Source organism: Coffea arabica, chromosome 2c, assembly GCF_036785885.1.
Source record: "Coffea arabica cultivar ET-39 chromosome 2c, Coffea Arabica ET-39 HiFi, whole genome shotgun sequence".
NCBI classification, from domain to species: domain Eukaryota; kingdom Viridiplantae; phylum Streptophyta; class Magnoliopsida; order Gentianales; family Rubiaceae; genus Coffea; species Coffea arabica.
Genome location: NC_092312.1, coordinates 63362032 through 63380914, shown reverse-complemented (window position 1 = coordinate 63380914; position 18883 = coordinate 63362032). Strand labels below are relative to the sequence as shown.

The window sequence follows — 18883 nt, the reverse complement described above, 5'->3', positions numbered from 1 at the left end:
ATGATATCCTTATATTTCAACAAGATACAAAAATCCACACAAAGGGTCTCAATGTACCTCTATATATAGGTACTACAAGATTAAAGGTACATAAATCTTATTAATCATCCACTACTACAATAATATGAAGAAACCTATGAAACGGTTTCTCCACTACATGAATGGATTTATGAATTGTAAATTATATACATAAGTAGCCATAAAATCATGAATTAATCCCCTTGGGAATACAAAGGGACATCCACATTTTTGTTATTTCATAACACTCCCCCTTGGATGTCCATTACACTGAGAATATGCCTCGTTAAAACCTTACTAGGGAAAAACCCAGTGGGACCAAAAACCCTAGTGAAGGAAAAAGAGTACACTATTCTTGTGTAATAATTTCTCCCCCTGATGCAAACGTCATTTGAGATCTTTTAATCGTTGCATTCTAATACTCTTCACCAATTTCTCAAATGTCGCAGTTGGTAATGACTTGGTAAATAAATCGGCCAGATTATTATCTGATCGGATTTATTGCACATCAATTTCACCATTCTTTTGCAAATCATGAGTAAAAAAGAATTTTGGTGAAATATGTTTCGTCCTATCTCCTTTAATATATCATTCTTTCAATTGAGCTATACAAGCTGCATTATCTTCATATAATATAGTTGGAGGATTTTCTTTTCCGGAGAATAACTCACAATTCTTCCGGATATAGTGGGTCATTGATCTTAACCAAACACATTCTCGACTGGCTTCATGAATTGCTATTATTTCAGCATGATTCGATGAAGTGGCGGCTAGTGATTGCTTTGTAGATCGCCAAGAAATGGCTGTGCCTCCATATGTAAATAAATAACCAGTCTGAGACCTTGCTTTATACGGGTCAGATAAATACCCAACATCAGCATAACTAACCAATTCAAGTTTGGATTTATTTGAATAAAATAAACCAAGATCTAGTATTCCTTGGAGATAGCGAAAAATATGTTTAATACCATTCCAATGTCGTCTTGTGGGCGAGGAACTAAATCTTGCTAATAAATTTACTGCAAATGATATATCAGGTCTTGTACAATTAGCAAGATACATTAGTGCACCAATTGCACTGAGATATGGTACTTCAGGACCAAGTATCTCTTCATTTTCCTCTCGTGGTTTAAAAGGATCCTTATTAGGATCTAATAATCTGACAACCATTGGGGTACTCAATGTATGTGTTTTGTCCATATAAAATCGCTTTAATACCTTGCGGGTATAAGCAGTTTGGTGGAAAAAAATTCCACCTTTCAAATGCTCAATTTGTAAACCAAGGCAGAATTTTGTCTTTCCAAAATCTTTGATCTCAAATTCTTTCTTCAAATATTCAACACTATTTTGAATCTCTTCAGGAGTTCCAATTAAATTTAGATCATCAACATATACCGCAATTATCACAAAATTTGATCCATTTTTCTTGATAAAAACACATGGACATATTGGATCATTGGTATAACCTTCTTTTGTCAGACATTCATTGAGACGGTTATACCACATACGTCCAGATTGTTTGAGCCCATACAGAAACCTTTGTAATTTAATAGAATAAATATTTTTAGGATTTAATTTGCATGCTTCAGGCATGTTGAATCCTTCGGGAATTCTCATATAAATATCATTTTCAAGATTCCCATATAAATATGCAGTAACGACGTTCATTAGACGCATATCTAATTTTTCATGTACTGCAAAACTCACAAGATATCTAAATGTGATAGCATTCACTACAGGTGAATACGTTTCATCATAATCAAATCCATGCTTTTGTGAAAATCCTTGAACTACAAGTCTTGCTTTATATCTCACAATTTCATTTTTCTCATTTCTTTTTCTCACAAATACCCATTTATATCCTACTGGCTTTACACCTTCAGGTGTTTGAACTACAGGTCCAAAAACTTTTCTTTTAGCCAGTGAGTCCAATTCAGATTGGATTGCATCTTTCCATTTTGGCCAATCATTTCTACCTCGACATTCATCAACCGATCTAGGCTCATGATTCTCGTCCTCTGCCATAATATCAAGTGCTATATTATATGCGAAAATATTATCAATAATTATTTCTTTTCGGTTCCAACTTTTTCTTGAAGTGACAAAATTTATTGAATTTTCTATAATTTAATTCTCTTCAAGAATTGGCTTTTTAGGAGCGACCTCTTCAGGAGGTTGAATTTTGTCACTAATTGTTGATTCATCTACTCCTCTTTTCTTTCAAAAATTTTTATTTTTGGAATCAAGAGGTCTCCCACGCTTCAGGCGTGCTTTAGACTTATTAGCACTTGTGATTTGTCCTTCACGGACATCAATTTTAATCGAAACATTTTCAGCAGGAATATGTGATTTAGTAACTCTTTTGGAGTCATTAAATGCATCCGGTAATTGATTTGCAATTTTTTGCAAATGTATAATCTTTTGAACTTCTAATTCACATTATTTAGTACGACAATCAAGGAAATTCAATGATATTTTTCAAGTGATTTCCTTTTTCGGTTGATTTTTATCTCCCCCTAATGTCGGAAAATGTGATTCGTCAAAATGACAATCTGAAAATCTCGCAGTAAATAAATCACCTGTTAATGGTTCCATATACTTAATGATTGAAGGTGATTCATATCCGACATATATCCCCAATCTTCTTTGTGGGCCCAATTTACGACGTTGGGGCGGTGCAATTGGAACATACACCGCACAACCAAATATTCGTAAATGAGAAATATTTGGCTCATAACCAAAAATTAATTGTAGGGGAGAATAAGTGTGATAATTTATCGGCCTAATTCTCACAAGTGTTGCTGCATGTAAAATAGCATGTCCCCAAACAGATGAAGGAAGTTTAGACCTCATCAACAATAGTCTAGCAATTAATTGTAGCCGTTTAATAAGTGATTCGGCTAGACCATTTTGTGTGAACATAAGCTACAGGATGTTCAACAGTTATTCCAATGGACATACAATAATCGTCAAAAGCATGTGACGAATATTCACCAGCATTATCTAGACGAATTTTCTTTTTTGAAAAATCTGGAAATTGTGCTCGCAATTTAATTATTTGAGCAAGCAATCTCGCAAATGTCAAGTTGCGAGTAGATAATAAACATACATGTGACCATCTAGTTGATGCATCAATTAGCACCATAAAATATCGAAATGGTCCACATGGTGGATCTACAGGCCCACATATATCACCATGAATTCGTTCTAGAAATGCAGGGGATTCAGTCCCAACTTTAACTTGTGATGGTCTAATAATTAATTTTCCTTGAGAACAAGCAACACAAGAGAATTCATTGGCTTTTAATACTTTTTTATTTTTCAATGAGTAGCCATGTGAATTCTCAATTATTCGTCTCATCATTATAGATCCAGGATGTCCGAGACGATCATGCCAAATCATAAAATCATCGGGATGAGTAGACTTCTGGTCTACTAGGTGATGAATTTCAATTGCACTAATTTGTGCATAATATAACCCGGAAGAAAAAGAAGGTAATTTTTCTACTTCGCATTTTTTCCCATAAATGATACTTGTGATTAATAAAAATTCACCATTTGTCTCAGTCATTGTCTCGATATGATATCCATTTTCGCGGATATCTTTAAAACTCAATAAGTTTCTTCGAGACTTGGGAGAGAATAGTGCATTATTTATAATAATTTTAGTCCCTTCAGGGAGAAATATAGTGGCTCTTCCGGAGCCTTCAATCAATTTTGCAGTACCACTAATGATATTAACATTTGTCTCTCCCATTTTCAAACAAGAAAAATATTTTTTATTTTTCAATATGGTGTGCGTCACTATCAATGAGACAAATATCATCATCACCATTATTTAATTCCAAATATTTGACATCCATTTCTTCTTCAGGAAGAAAATTTCAAACAAAAATAAATATTAATAAAGATGCGAAAATAAATATTCAATGGAAAGGAAATTACATGAAAGATATAAAGTATCATTAAAATATCTAAATAATCATGAGATATTTGTTGACATCTTCAGGATGTTCAAAAAAATCAGCAACATCGAGGTGTGTCATGTCAGCATCATCACCATCATCATAGTCATTCTTTTGATCAATGAAATTTGTCTCAACAACTTTGTCTTTCTTTTTCAATGATGCTTGATAGAGGTCAACAAGATGTTCGGCCGTACGACAGGTACGAGACCAATGACCTTCCATACCACACCGGTAGCATTTTTCTTCATAAACTTTCTTTTCTCCATTTTTCTGATCGTAGTTATTTTTCCTCTTTTGGGAAACATTTTGTTGCTTGCCACGGTTAAAATTTTCACGAGGCACAAATTTACTACGATCACGTCCACGGCCACGACCACGTCCGCAGCCTCCTCCACGGCCACCTCTACGGCCACGTCCACAACCTCGACCAGAATTTTGAAATTGGATCACATTCATTTCAGGGAATGGACTTGCACCAGTTGGTCGGGACTCATGATTTTTCAGCAACAATTCATTGTTTTGTTCAGCCAAGAAAAGACATGCAATAAGTTCAGAATATTTTTTAAACCCCTTCTCTCGATATTGCTGCTGCAGGAGCATGTTAGAGACATGAAAAGTAGAAAATATTTTCTCTAACATATCTTCATCAGTGACTTTTTCGCCACATAATGATAATTGGGAAGTAATTCTGAACATAACTGAATTATATTCGTTGACAGATTTAAAATCTTGCAGCCGTAAGTGAAGCCAATCATATCGGGCTTTTGGAAGAACGACCAACTTCAGGTGGTTGAATCTTTCTTTCAAATCTCACCAAAGGACAAGAGGATCTTTAACAGTAAGATATTCTGATTTTAATCCTTCATCTAAATGATGACGAAGAAAAATCATAGCTTTGGCACGGTCTTGGTTTGAGAATTAATTTTTTTCCACAATAGTATTACCAAGATCCATTGCCTCAAGATGGATTTCAACATCCAATACCCATGATAAATAATTTTTTCCAGAAATATCAAGAGGTACAAACTCTTGTTTTGTAATATTAGCCATAAAAAATTGAAATAAGATTTTGACTTAGAAATTTACCTCAAAAGTCACTTGAAGAAATACGGGCAGAATTTCGGCAAAATCTTGTGCTTCACTTTTGTTCAAAGTAGCGCCACCGTTTTCACCTTTTTGCTCAAAAGTAGAGTTTTCGTGCTGATAACGTGTTATAAAACTAATAAAATGAAGATACTACAATAGGAATTGAAGAAGTATTAGAGAAAGGAGTAGAGAAAGGGAGAATGATATCCTTATATTTCAACAAGATACAAAAGTCCACACAAAGGGTCTCAATGTACCTCTATATATAGGCACTACAAGATTAAAGGTACATAAATCTTATTAATCATCCACTACTACAATAATATGAAGAAACCTATGAAACGATTTCTCCACTACATGAATGGATTTATGAATTGTAACTTATATACATAAGTAGCCATAAAATCATAAATTAATCCCCTTGGGAATACAAAGGGACATCCACATTTTTGTTATTTCATAACACAACCCTGTACATAAAGGACTTCACTTTTAGGATTAATAAGCCTTCATGCGATATTTGTAAATCCAATATCAAGCAAGTTCCACATGCCATTGATGTTAAGCAGCGAATCGAGAGTTCAATCTAACAATGTAAGCAACACTGATTGATTATTAATCACCACACCAGTGACAAATAAGAAATGCATAAAATCTGGTGACATTAATCACCACACCAGTGACAATAAAGAAATGCATGAGATCTAGCACGTCACCTTTTAGTGTAACACTTTATGTGCATAAATACAATTTCAACATCATCTAGAATTTTACATTTTTTACACCAAACAAAAAAAAAAGACAAAGTTTGCTTGAATTGATATGAAAAAAATGACTAATATATATTTACAATTAACTAAAACAATGTGACGGCCCCACCTCTCCCTAGGGCGTACCCCAGGGTTGGTCGTGGTTGTCTGTTGGCTCCTACTCCCTTCTCGCGATCGGTCTGGGCAATTTGCGATTTGATGATCTGCGCTCTCACAACGCAGACATTTTCTTCCTTTCTTTCAGCAGACATCCTCCGTGTGATTTGGCTTCCCGCAGTACCCGCAGGAACCACGGGAAGCGGAGACTGAGCCTCTCTGTACTGCGGGAAGCCAAATCACACGGAGGATGTCTGCTGGAAAAAAGGAAGAAAATGTCTGCGTTGTGGGAGCGCAGATCATCAAATCGCAAATTGCCCAAGCCGATCGCGAGAAGGGAGTAGGAGCCAACATACAACCACGGCCAACCCTGGGGTACGCCCTAGGGGGAGGTGGGGTCGTTACAAACAACTACTAAAATGTTGCTTAGTACGAGATCATAGATATTTGATGTTATAAAATCAATTTATTGTTAGTTTCTTTTAGACATGACTAACCACACCTTTTTGACCAAAAAACATTCTCTCAATAATTGCACTTGCAATAACTATGTATAAGAGCTAATTTTTAAAGGGACAGACAAACGGATATAAAATATCTTTTTTAGATTTTATTTTGAAATATTTTATGAAACTCTTAAAATATTTTACAATAATTTTCTCCAAATATTTTAAGATCTTGAGCTTTTCAATTAAAAATCTATCTATAACTTTATAGTAACTAAAAATTCATAAATGAAAAATGTAAAGTAATTATGTCTTACATAGTCTCAATTTTTTTATCAACTAACACATGTTAAAAAACCAACATTCTAATTAACTATGTAATTAATCAACAAAAAATATTAAAAATAAATTGATATTGAAATGAGACAAAAAAAGTAGGAAGTCATGTCCAAGTTTTGTTGATCATTCATCAACAAGTTAAATAAATAAATAATCTTTAAATTTTAAGTTGAACTAACCTTAAAAATAAAAAAGCATAAGATTAGTATTGGCTTTGGTTAGGAATTGATACTAATTGTATAAATCTTAAAATTCAAAAAATATGAGACTAGTTTTGAAATTTACTTAATACTAGTTCAAAGAGTATGTATCGTTTATCACATTTTTCATTGAATTAACCTTATATACACTAGTAGTGTGCATACAATTATGGTTGAATGAATGCCACATATGTAAAATTTAGATTTCAAATTAAATTCAACATATGTAGCATCCATCCAAGTAATGAAATACTTTAAACGATGTCTTTATTTTCTTTGTTATGACAGTTAGAATGAGTAATACGATAATTAACCATAAAATCTTCAATTTTTTCCTTGTTGCTTGATTTTTCTACTTCTTCTTCCGAGTTTCATTCTTTTCTAGTTTGATAAGACTTTTTCCTTTTGAGAATGGTTTTGATTTACACATGGATTCATTATAATTATGTTCCTTGTAATTTAATTTATAAATATTGTTAAGATATTGCACTTCATCTTTCTTCTTTTCATATTAAGTTAGCATTATAATCATCCTAGTTATTTTGTATATATTACTAACAGTTATTTCTCTGATTGGGCAAATGCTCTTGTTGTTGTGTTATTGTCAAGTTTTATTTATTTTTCAAAGTTATGATTTTCTTCAAACCGTGTGTTTTTGAAATCTATCCTCTCTTTTATACTTTTTTGTGCAATTTTTAAATGGCAATTTGTTTGTCAAATCTCTTGTTGGTGTGCTTAGTGTGGAGTACAAATTGACGGATGACTTATCTAGATTTTAGGCTAAAGTCTACCCATAACTTTTGCAATATGGGCTGAATTATTTGTATGCACCAAGGTTACCTAATAAAGTTACTTAACAGTTCACTTGATTTTGATAAAATAACATTTATATACTCTTTATGCAAAATTTAAAGGATGATTATATGTCAAATATCTTATTGGCCTAATCAATTAAGACTAAAAATTGCCAAAATAATCAACTTGGATTTTTTTTTTGCTAAAGTCTATAGAATTTTTGAAAATGAGTTGAATACTTTGCACGCATCAAAGCGCTTTAATAAAGTTGCGGAATAAAGATGAGCACCCGACTTAGATAGAATAAAATCTACAAATTAGGGTTTGACCCATCTTATTTTGGCATCTTTGTCTTCTTATTCCTTGAGCATAATTCAACTACTGGTTCCACTATTCTTTTACCTATTGGTTTCACTACTTTTAGTGCAATGCAATTCACAAGTTGAAGTGGTTTGTTTATCTACAAAGAGTATTTGTCTTGTGGAAACAAATCTCAACTACTTTAGTGCCCTTACAAAGCAAATTTTAAATAATTAATTGTAACCAAATCTCAGTGTAGAGCTTCAAAATTAGACATGACTTTCTATAAGAGCAAATTATCTAGTTGGCCACTAAACTTTTGCAATCAACGAGTTTTGGTCATTCAACTATTAAAAGTCTGGTTTTGACCACTAAAATGCATAAAGTTAAAACTCGTGACCATTCTGTTAGATTTAGCCGTTAAGTTCACCAATCTATCTGTCTGCACGATTTTCAACACAAAATGCAGGGTCAATTTAGGAAGTTAAAAATAGCATCTTCTTCCTTAGGGCAAGTTCCTCAAGTTCCTTCCTCAAGCCCAGAAGCATTGGTGATTGAAGTGGGAAAGATTCCAGAGAAATTGTTTTCCGTAACAGCTAATAGTTTCAGATTTGGTAGGGTGAGACCCACATCAATTGGGAGATTGCCATGGAAGTCATGGTATGGAACTCCAAGGAGTCCTTCCTGCAACAGAGTCAAAGCTGCCGGAATGCTGACTCTCCTAGTCAATAGGGCTATTCAAACCAATCCACCCTAAGCTGTTACAGAAGGAGCTGCAGATCTGATCCTAGAAGCTCCACCAGTTGCCGGTACTATTTCATCACCTGTGGGATGCTTAGATGGATCTTGGGCTAGCACGGGCTGTAGGCACTCTTTGGGCGGAGCTCTCTCGATCCACTAACTAGCTTGGGAAGATAGCAAGAAGTCTGAGCCTTCACATCCATTTCGAGAGAAGCCTCAGTGGATTGAATCCCCGTTCATTCGAGAAATAATTGAACCAACCTTTTCAAAAGCCCCATCTCCAGAGGCAAATTCCCTCCAGATTGTTGAAGTCAAGGCCAAGTCCGATCAATGATGATGATAAGATCCCAATGGGAGAGGGAATATCTCCTGTCAGATTGCTTTTGGTAAAATATAATCGTTTAAGCTTCTTCAAATTGCTTAGTTGATCGATTGGAGTCTTCCCTTCTAGCTTGTTACTGGTTAGGTCAATAGCTATCATCTCTGCGCAGTGGCTCAGATTTTCTGGGATTTTTCCACTGAGTGCATTACTCGACAAGTTCAAGACTCTTAACCTGAGGAGGCGAACGAATTCTTGGGGAATCCCACCATGGAATTGATTCTCCCCAAGTTGGATGAACCTCATGAAGCTTAGATTTTTGACCTAAGCAGATATAGTTCCAAACAACTGCTTTCTCCTCAAAGTCAAGGCAATGACCCTTTGGTGTCGAGTACCACAAGTGACTCCTTCCCACTGGCAATGGTGCTGTGAGTGGTTCCAGGAATCACCAAGAACCGTTTTTGTTCATTTCTCAAATGTTTGATGTCTGGGTTTACGAAAAAACAAAAGGAGGACAAAGAACAGATGCATAGGAAAGGAAGAAGAGATGCAAGTGCTATTTTTAACTTCCTAAATTGATCCTGAATTTTGTCTTGAAAATCGTGTAAACAGACAGATCGACAAACTTAATGGCTAAATCTAACAGAATGGCCACGAGTTTTAACTTTATACATTTTAGTAGCCAAAACCATACTTTTAATAGTTGAGTGACCAAAACTCGACGATTGCAAAAGTTTAATGGCCAGCCAGATAATTTGCTCCTTTCATAATGATTAGTAGATCTTAAATTTAGATATTAATTTTTTTTCTTCTTGGATATCTGTAAAGTCTAAACTTGTGCTAATGTCTCAGAGACAATTGAACAAAATTTGCAATTAATATATTTGAGTGCTAAAATTTGAGCGATATTTGTAATTAATTTGTTTAATGTTGAAACCACAAGTGTTAAATTGATTGTGTATTATATCATTGATACATTTTTGGGTTTAATTGACACAACAAACTAACAAATAGTGAAAAAAAGACTAAGAACTATTTTAATCATGAATCTTTGATAGTAATAAGAACCATCCTGACGAACCACATGCAACTCAAGAAAAGTATAAATACATTTTAAAAAAACTCAACATGTTGCAACAATTAAGATAACCGTGATTTATTTTTAAATAATTAAGATAGCCTAATCTATGTAGCTAAATGAATTTTCTCAAGATAAATTAATACTCAATACAAAAATGTCAAATATCATAGTCCACAAATCATTATTTCAAATAAAGGAATGATATCAGTTTTCAATTTTGATATTAAGTACTTTGACATGAAAGAAACACAAGTTTAAAGTTCCAATCAAGATAAAATCAACTCTAAGTGCCTAAAATATCATCTAAATAGCTTTCGAGAAAATATCAAATTACATATACCACAATGCCACTAATGATTCTCATTCGAAATTCAAATAGTTTTCAAGGAAATATCAATTCTCATCCGATAGTTTTCAAGAAAATATCAAATCACATATACCATAATACCACCAACAATCCTTATCAGAATGGTTTTTGAAAAAAATATCAAATCACAAATGTTACTAATAATCTTCCATATGCCACCAACAATCCTCTAGTAATGATGTAAACTTCAATAATGATTGAACCATTCAACATGTTACACAGAAAATCGCTTTTAGTAGTTGTAATCATTTTTCTCATAGTATCACTTTTAGCTTTGTTTTAATGCCATATAAAACTTTTTCAAGGTCATTCTTAATTTGGCATGAAAAGAAGGAGGATTCGATTTTCTAATCAATGTATTTTTTATACAACAGAAGGAATTGGCTTGCCTAAATTCTTCAAAGTTTGCAATTATCTCCTGAAACTCCTTGATATCCAACTTTGCATAATCATTAAATCTCACTTCCATATGTGTAGTACAATCAGTAAGGAGACTAACTTCCCTATTGATTTGAAGGATATGTATCTCTTACAAATACTTTTTTTAATTACAAGTAAGAACTGGTAAATCTCTCATATAGTATATTGTCAACTTGCAGCAGCTCTTTGATATTCAGATAGTACAATTTACCTTTCCTATGATACAAAATTTTGAGAGTATCATACTCTTGATTTTTTGAGACACGCAAATTATAAGTACACAAAACTTAAAGAAAATATGTCAATTTATAATATTGATTTTAAGTACTCAAATAAAAGTTCAAATATCATAGATAATGGTGGAATCTACAAACCATCACTTAAAATAAAGAAAGATATCAATTTCCAATAATGATTTTAAATACTTTAACATAAAAGAAATAAAGTTTCAATTAAAGATAAAATCAATTACCATCCAAATAATTTTAGAGAAAATATCAAATATCTATTATATCATTCAAAATACTATGAAGAAAAAAAGTCAACGTCTAAAATACTATTTAAATAGCTTTAGAGAAAATCAAATGTACTTCAATGCCATCGACAATGCTTCAGTAATGATGGAACTAGTTCCACTAATGATGCAACAATCTAACATGCCATATAGAAAACCATCTTCAACAACTGCAACAGAATACTTTTCTCACATTATCGCTTCCAACTTTTTGTTTAACATCTTTCAAGCCAATCTCAACTTAGCACATAAGGAAGGCAGATCCGATCTTCTAACCACTATATGTTTGACAGATAGAAGGAACCAACTTGCATAGGTTTTCTAGAGTTTGCAATTTTCTTCTGGAACTCCTTACTATCAAACTCTGTACAATCTCCAAATCTTAATCCTATACGTGCAGCACAATCAATAGGGAGATTGAATTCCTTACTAATTTGAAAGACATGTAACTGCTTTAAAGGATTTAATTGCAAGCAAGAGTTAGCAAATCTCTCATACATCTTATCAATCCATAGCATCTCCTTTGACATGCAAGTAGCATAATATGAATAACCTATCACACAAAATTTTGAAAAACTCTCTTATTCCGTTTGTATTTTGATATATGCAAATCAATCACAAAACCTATACATGCGAATACTTCTGCTTTCATAGAAGTGAGCAATAAGTCTTCGCTTGAGAGATTATTGTATGTGATAGTTTGAACTAAAACTCTTAGAAATGCTACAACACTATGCATAAAAAGATTTCACTATTGAGATTAATAAGTACAGCCCCAACACTTTGTTCAATATCTGTAAAGCCAACATCAAACAACAAGGTCCTAATGTCCATGACGTTTAGATGAGATAGGGAGTTCAATCTAGCAATGTAAGAAAGAATTATTACTAGGGTGCCCACACTTCAGAAAAAATAAAATAGCTGGCTGAACCAATTTAGATTAGAAATGGGATATCAATAAAATGGAATTTGAGAAAATCGATTAAGATCCAATTTTAAAATTTGGTTAAATAATTTGGGAATGGGCATTCAAATTTGATTCCCAAACTTTTGATTGCCAATCGAATTACCAAATTTTATATTTTAATTAAATATCTTATATATTTCATGCCTACTAATATATCATCTTAGCCTACTAATATATCATCTTACATATTAATATATTAGTCAATAGTGTTATAAGTTATAATTTATGCTTATAACAAACATGTGACCCTAAAAGCATATTAACTAACATATTAATAGCTTTTATATTTTTAATTACATCTTAAATATACTTAACTAATCTAAATTACAAAACCAATCTAAAATTTTGGATATTTTACTGAAATATCGACTATCCAACTGAAATCCAATTACCAATATCCAATTGCTAAATAAATCTTTGGACGATAAATCGATATTGACCTTATTGAAAAAATCCAAAAATTTTATTTTTTTAACCAAATTATCGATTACCAGCCAATGAAAACTCCTAATAATTATAGCTTCAGGTTGATCATCAACTATCATGCTAGTGACCGACAAGAAATGAACAAAGTTGGAGATAGGCATATCTCCCTCTAGTGTAATACTGTGCACAGATACGTTTTTAACTTCATCCAAATTTTCATATTAGGAGTATGGTGGTCGAAATAATTCATTAACTTTCCTATATTCATGGTTATAAGGAAAATCAAACAAAGTTTGTCAAAATTGATATGAAAAAGATGACTAATGTATTTACAATTAACTAAAATAACTATTAAAGTATCCATTAATAGGAAATCATGTTTACCCGACAGTATTCAAAGCCACTAATAATGAAAAGTTTGTGGACCTTATCAAGATTAGGCCACAGCTATCCTTCCAATATCATAACTTTTACCCCTAACTAATGGCAGGACCAAGATCCTATACCTGTAACACAACATATAGTTTTGCAATACTACAATTCATACGATTTTTATGTTGCAAAATCAATTTATTGCTAAAACATTTTTCAAACATGACTAACTAAACAATCTTTCAACAATTGACGGGATTTTTATATCAATACAAGTTTAAATCCGATCTTATACCCGTTTAACTGCAGGTATACAGGCCAAAATTGTAATGTAGGGTATGTATCAGGTCGATTCCACAAGAAGCAAATTAACCAATTACTAGGTTCTTGTTTTTTCTATTATTTAGACTTATGAATGAATTTGAGCAGAGAAATCATATTGCTATTTTCTACAAATCTGATCTACAAATCTAGTTTAGCAAATGCTAAATGCAAATGGAGAATTTTCACTCTAAGATAAATCTAGGGATGTGGATTCCACTTATGGCATAAAAACACAAATAAATGGATTTACCTCTTGTTATTATTCTTGTTTAATCAGGGATTCATTTTCAATATTACCAAACTTCATTCTCATGATAAAATGGTTTAGAGTAGTCCAGTTTTCCCTATTTTTATGGTGAAATACTACTACTACTCTGTTTTCTTAGAAAATTTTTCTTTTCCCTCTAAGCATAATTAAAGGAAGAATCTGGCCTTGTCTTGACTATATCAATCACTTACTTATAAAATTAAGTAAAAATGAGAAATATCATTAAACATGCAAAATTCAAAGCATAATTTTTCTTATTTAACCAAATATACTTTCTAAAATGTAAAAATCCTATTTGCATAATAATTCATTCCAAGCAAAATGAGGACTAAACCTTCCCAATATACATATAACATTTTATCCAGTGAAAAAAATTAGGTACTTAAAATTGAACATTTTGGCCATTAATTTGAAATATTGGAAAATATTTTAGAAAACTTTTGACAGAGTTTCTCCATAAAAATGGACAAAACTCCCTGCCAACAAACTCAATTTCAAGAAAATTAATCTTATGACAATATTTCCAAATATAATTCCAACATTTTTAAGTCATAGACAACTAAAATCATGCATTTCGCATTTCAAGACACAATCATCCGTAAGATAAAGTAATCCCCCCCCCCACACTTAAAATTCTCAATGTCCTCATTGAGAGGAAGATAAAAGAAACTAATACTCCCCTCAAAAGAAGTGGTGATGCAACTCGAAGCCATTAATTCTCACGAACATCGAAATTCTGTCCAAAATGAAACAAAAGGGTACGAAGAACCATAAGTAGCACAAGATATTCCAAAGGAAAACTACAATGTTTAAGATAAAAGGGTACAAAATAAAAGAAAAGTAAAGAAACAAAAGATCCAATCAACTAAGGATCTTCATGGCTGATCGGAACGAGGGTCTACTGCCTCCTCAGCTCCATGGGGACCATGTGATGTACCAATATGCCACTCCTCATGGTGAGGCGTCGGAGTAGGTGATCAACGAATGTGGAAATGATCTTTGATCACACGAAGACGACGATCATGCCTGTCAAGTCGCTCTGTCATCATCCGTTCCGTCTGGTCAATGCGCTCCATTACCCTCATCTCCATGCAACAGATGGCATTAAAAACTTCTTGCCACTTGGAGCGCGGCGGAGGAGGTGGTCGCGAAACGGGAGGAGGAAGAGTCTACTGCACCTCCTTCTTTTGAACTACTGGTTCCTATTGAGTGTGAGGTGGGGGCTGAGCAGAAGTCGAAGCTTCTCCAATGTCTCTGTGAGGACTCGTAAAAATTATTATTTTTCGACTCTTATTTTTGCTCATTTAATTATTTATTCGAATATTTGCTTCGATTATTATTTTCTAGCCTTATTAGACTTAAATACATGGAGTTATGACTTCATTATATTTTTAAGGTGACTCGTTTCAAAAATTAATTTTTTGGAAGCTCGATTAATGAAAATAGTGAAAACGTGTCTGAAAACTTTAGCCATTTGGGAGTACAATAAGCTCGAAAATTTGGAGACATGTACAATGGTTCTAAAATAGGTAATTTTAGGTTTAAGTATTCAAGTGATAGTTAGTGGTACGATCGTTACAAGAATTTCTTGAAGGTTTCACTTTATCGCGCCTAAATTGGAAATATGCGTTTTCACGCGCGCGATTAATTGAGGGACTTTAGACCGTTATTTTGGGACAATTAAGAGTGAATAATATTTATATGAATATAAGTGCATTAGAGGTTTAGTGCACTAGTGAAATAAACTCGAAAGAAATCGAGCCCGAATCGCGCGCATATACGCACTAGTGAGAGTTGACTTTTGCACAATTATGGGCCACACAAATGAAGCTTCTCTTGGAAGCCAAATTAGATCAACTCACACTCTCTCTCCTCTCCAAAGATAGCCGGCCAGCCTCTCTCTCCCTCAACCTCCAAGTTTCAAAATTTCTTCTCACAAAAACCTCACCAATCTTTATCCAAATCCTACCAAATTTCATACACACTTAGACCTACTCTTGGACACCACTTTGAGCTGCAAAAAGGAGCTAAAACTTACGGTTTTTCTGGAGCAAAGGGGACCAAAAATCACTGCCTTGGTCATCAACTAGAGTAGGTAATGATCCGACACTCTAATCTTGGTTTATGAAGGTTGTTTAACACCTTTAAGCTCTTGTATTCATATGGGTATTTGTTATTATTGGAAAATTTGGAAGGTGGGCTCTATGAACTCCCACTCTTTGTCTTGATGGCTGATGTGATAATTGATGATGAATTTAATGTTAGTTTAGTGCTCAAAATGGTAAATTAGTGGTGTATTAGTAGTATGAACTTCAAGAAATGCATGGGGTGAAAAGTTTCGATTCTGCCCCTGCTTTGAACGTACCTATTTTTGCGGAATTTTGAGGTTGTGATGACTTATATATGATGTTTATATGTTGTATAAATGGTGTATAAAATTTCATTGAAAAATATTGAGGTTTGGTTGGTCAAATGAATTGATTTCACAAAGCTAGTAAATCTGGAACTGTTCAAATGTCGAAATCAAGTACCGTCAGCGGCATTTAAAACTAGACATTCCCACCTTTCCGACGGTATAAAATGCACGTTCTGGTTCCATGTATGTGAACCGAACCAACCATTTAAAGTCGGCTGTTCTGTTTCTCTATTTTCCTGGAGCGAAATACTGAGGCTGCAACTTGTGGCTCGAATTCGAGCTAGTTGTGTGCCGAATTTCAAAATGATTTCTTCTGTGAAATTATAGCTCAATGAATGTGTTTTCCAAGGCCATAAATCATGCCCAATTCTGAGTTAAGTTGAGTGATTTATGATCAAAATACGGAACCTGCCCTGCTCTTGAAAACCCTAACTTTTGGACAGATTTGATGCAAGGCTTGGTGTAGACTTGCTAACTGAATATTTTGGTACTAAACACTTATGAAATGTGCCATGAATGTTCCTTAGGCTTTGCCTACACTAATGAGCTATGTTTGAGGAATTTTTCCTTAACCAAATATTTGGAATAGAAAACAAAAGGCTCAAGGCAGTTTTGTCTTAGAATTTTCGAAACTTTGGTTGTTTGAGTGACTACCTTCCCGAAGGTATTTTTTCATAAAATTTGATAGAGGGATACTCTTTATATAGGAGTATTATACTACCGAATTTTGTACCAATCCAAGTTCATTTCGATACCTAACTAAAGTCCCAAAGTTGGAAGCTCAAATCTGGAAATTTGTTCACCAGTGAATTTTTCCCTAATTTTGAGCTACCATATCTCGGTATTCGAAACTCCGATTCTTCATCCACATTTTCTGTTAAAAACCATACTTGCAGCTCTAATTGAGTTACAAATTTCAGAGGCTAGCTCGCAACGTGTGAATTTTGCCAAATTTCCAAAGTTAGCGAAAAACCAACCCCAACACAACCTTAAGTACTCTGAAACAGTAACTTTGATCCAATTTTTGAATATCTTCCATTTAGAATCATGGAAAAGTGTCTTCTAAAAACTTTTAGTACTTTCAAAGAGGTTTCCAACAGTACTAAGTTTTCCAATTTTTGACATGTAGAATGTGAGATACGATATTTCAAAATATCGTATCAAAACTGAAAATTTTCCGAATTCCAAAGGAAGGGAGTTTTCAAGCACTCCTTATTCCTTCGATATTACTTGAACGTTTTATACTTGATTTCCCAAAATGAAAACTCGATCGCTCTTGTACTTTAAGAAACTCTAATTAAACCTCGATTTACGAGTAATTGAGGTCCGTTTTCATGAAATTTTCTTAGATTGTACTAACATACAATTTTCCTTGATAATTGGGGCACGTGAATGATAATACATTATATTTTGCTCAGGCGCACATGAGGACCTTCAAGAGGATCCTACAGTGAACACTTGAACTTCCAGAAAATATTTCTTCTTGATTTGCTTGGTGAGTGTCAAGTGTATGACTATTTGAACTCTATGGACTTGATTCATGCTTGGCTTACCGGATTACACGCTTAGCCTACTTGGGTTTGAAAAATGGAGTCGAGTGTGTACTTTATCGCACTTGTTCTCATTTGAAACAAATGACTCATGTTTAACATGGTTTGCATGGTTTACATGACCTGGAATACATGCTTAAACCTGTCAAATGCTTGAATACATGATATGGTATGCTATGGCTGCATACGTCGTTGGAGTGAATCTCCTCGACACTTACATGATACATGGGGGACGCCCAAACTCATAGGCCGACCTTGGAACTAGAGCTGGTATGGGCTTGGTCAGGAACCTCGGTGAGACATGAGATTCACATGATAAGCTTGATCCATTGAGAGATCTTGCTTGGCATACTCGTGGAGTATCGCTTTATAAATGTCGTGTGGGCTCGAAATGGTGTATGGTGGATGGATGAGAAGTAAGTGGTGATCTATGGTTTGGAAATATCAACCTAGTTGACGGAGAGTCATCGCAGGAAGATATACGAATGAACTGGCAAAGCAAGTGGAACCTAACTCCTGAGAGCTACCATATCCTTGAATTGTTTCTGTTACCATATCCTTGAATTATTTCTGTTTACATTTTGTTGGCTTTATGAATTACTTGTAATTTATCACTTGAACTGTTATTTGGGATTGTTACCTGAACTATGTGCCTGCATGTGTGTTCTTGGCCTCACGAGCGTTTTGCTCACCCTGTAGATTTGTTTTCCTTAACAGGATGGAACTCGGAAGTGTACTGGCGAAACCCTCCTGATGTGCTTTTGTTTAGGATTTCTATTATATTTTGGCGATGTCCTTGGTTTTGGGTTGTACTTTTGGAATTGAAATGTAACTTTTGGGGCGTGATGTATATTTGGGATTCATGATATATTTTGAACACCCAACGTGCGGGTTGGATAATGGATGACTATTGTTAAGTTTGAACGTTTCCGCATTTACTGTACTTAAGTTATTTACTTGTATTGTGTGGTTCGATAATAAGCTTGAATGGAATTGCTTGAGTCCTGGCGAGAGTTAGGCAGGCGTCCTGCGGATACCCTTTGGTTCGCCTTAGGGAGGAGTGGGGGAGTCACAGTTTCGAACCAGAGCAGCTCCAAAAT

At 34.0% G+C, this 18883-nt stretch overlaps 1 protein-coding gene across 1 annotated transcript; it reads right to left on the bottom strand.

Annotated features, from left to right (window-relative positions):
* Nucleotides 1–3992: 3992 nt before the first annotated feature.
* Nucleotides 3993–4682, bottom strand: LOC140035732 (uncharacterized). Its single transcript, XM_072077084.1, has one exon. The coding sequence runs from the start codon at nucleotides 4680–4682 to the stop codon at nucleotides 3993–3995; it is 690 nt and encodes a 229-aa protein (XP_071933185.1).
* Nucleotides 4683–18883: the final 14201 nt, after the last annotated feature.

Coding starts and splice junctions, on each gene's coding strand:
- LOC140035732 (XM_072077084.1), bottom strand. CDS start 4,682: ATGTTCAGAATTACTTCCCAATTATCATTATGTGGCGAAAAAGTCACT.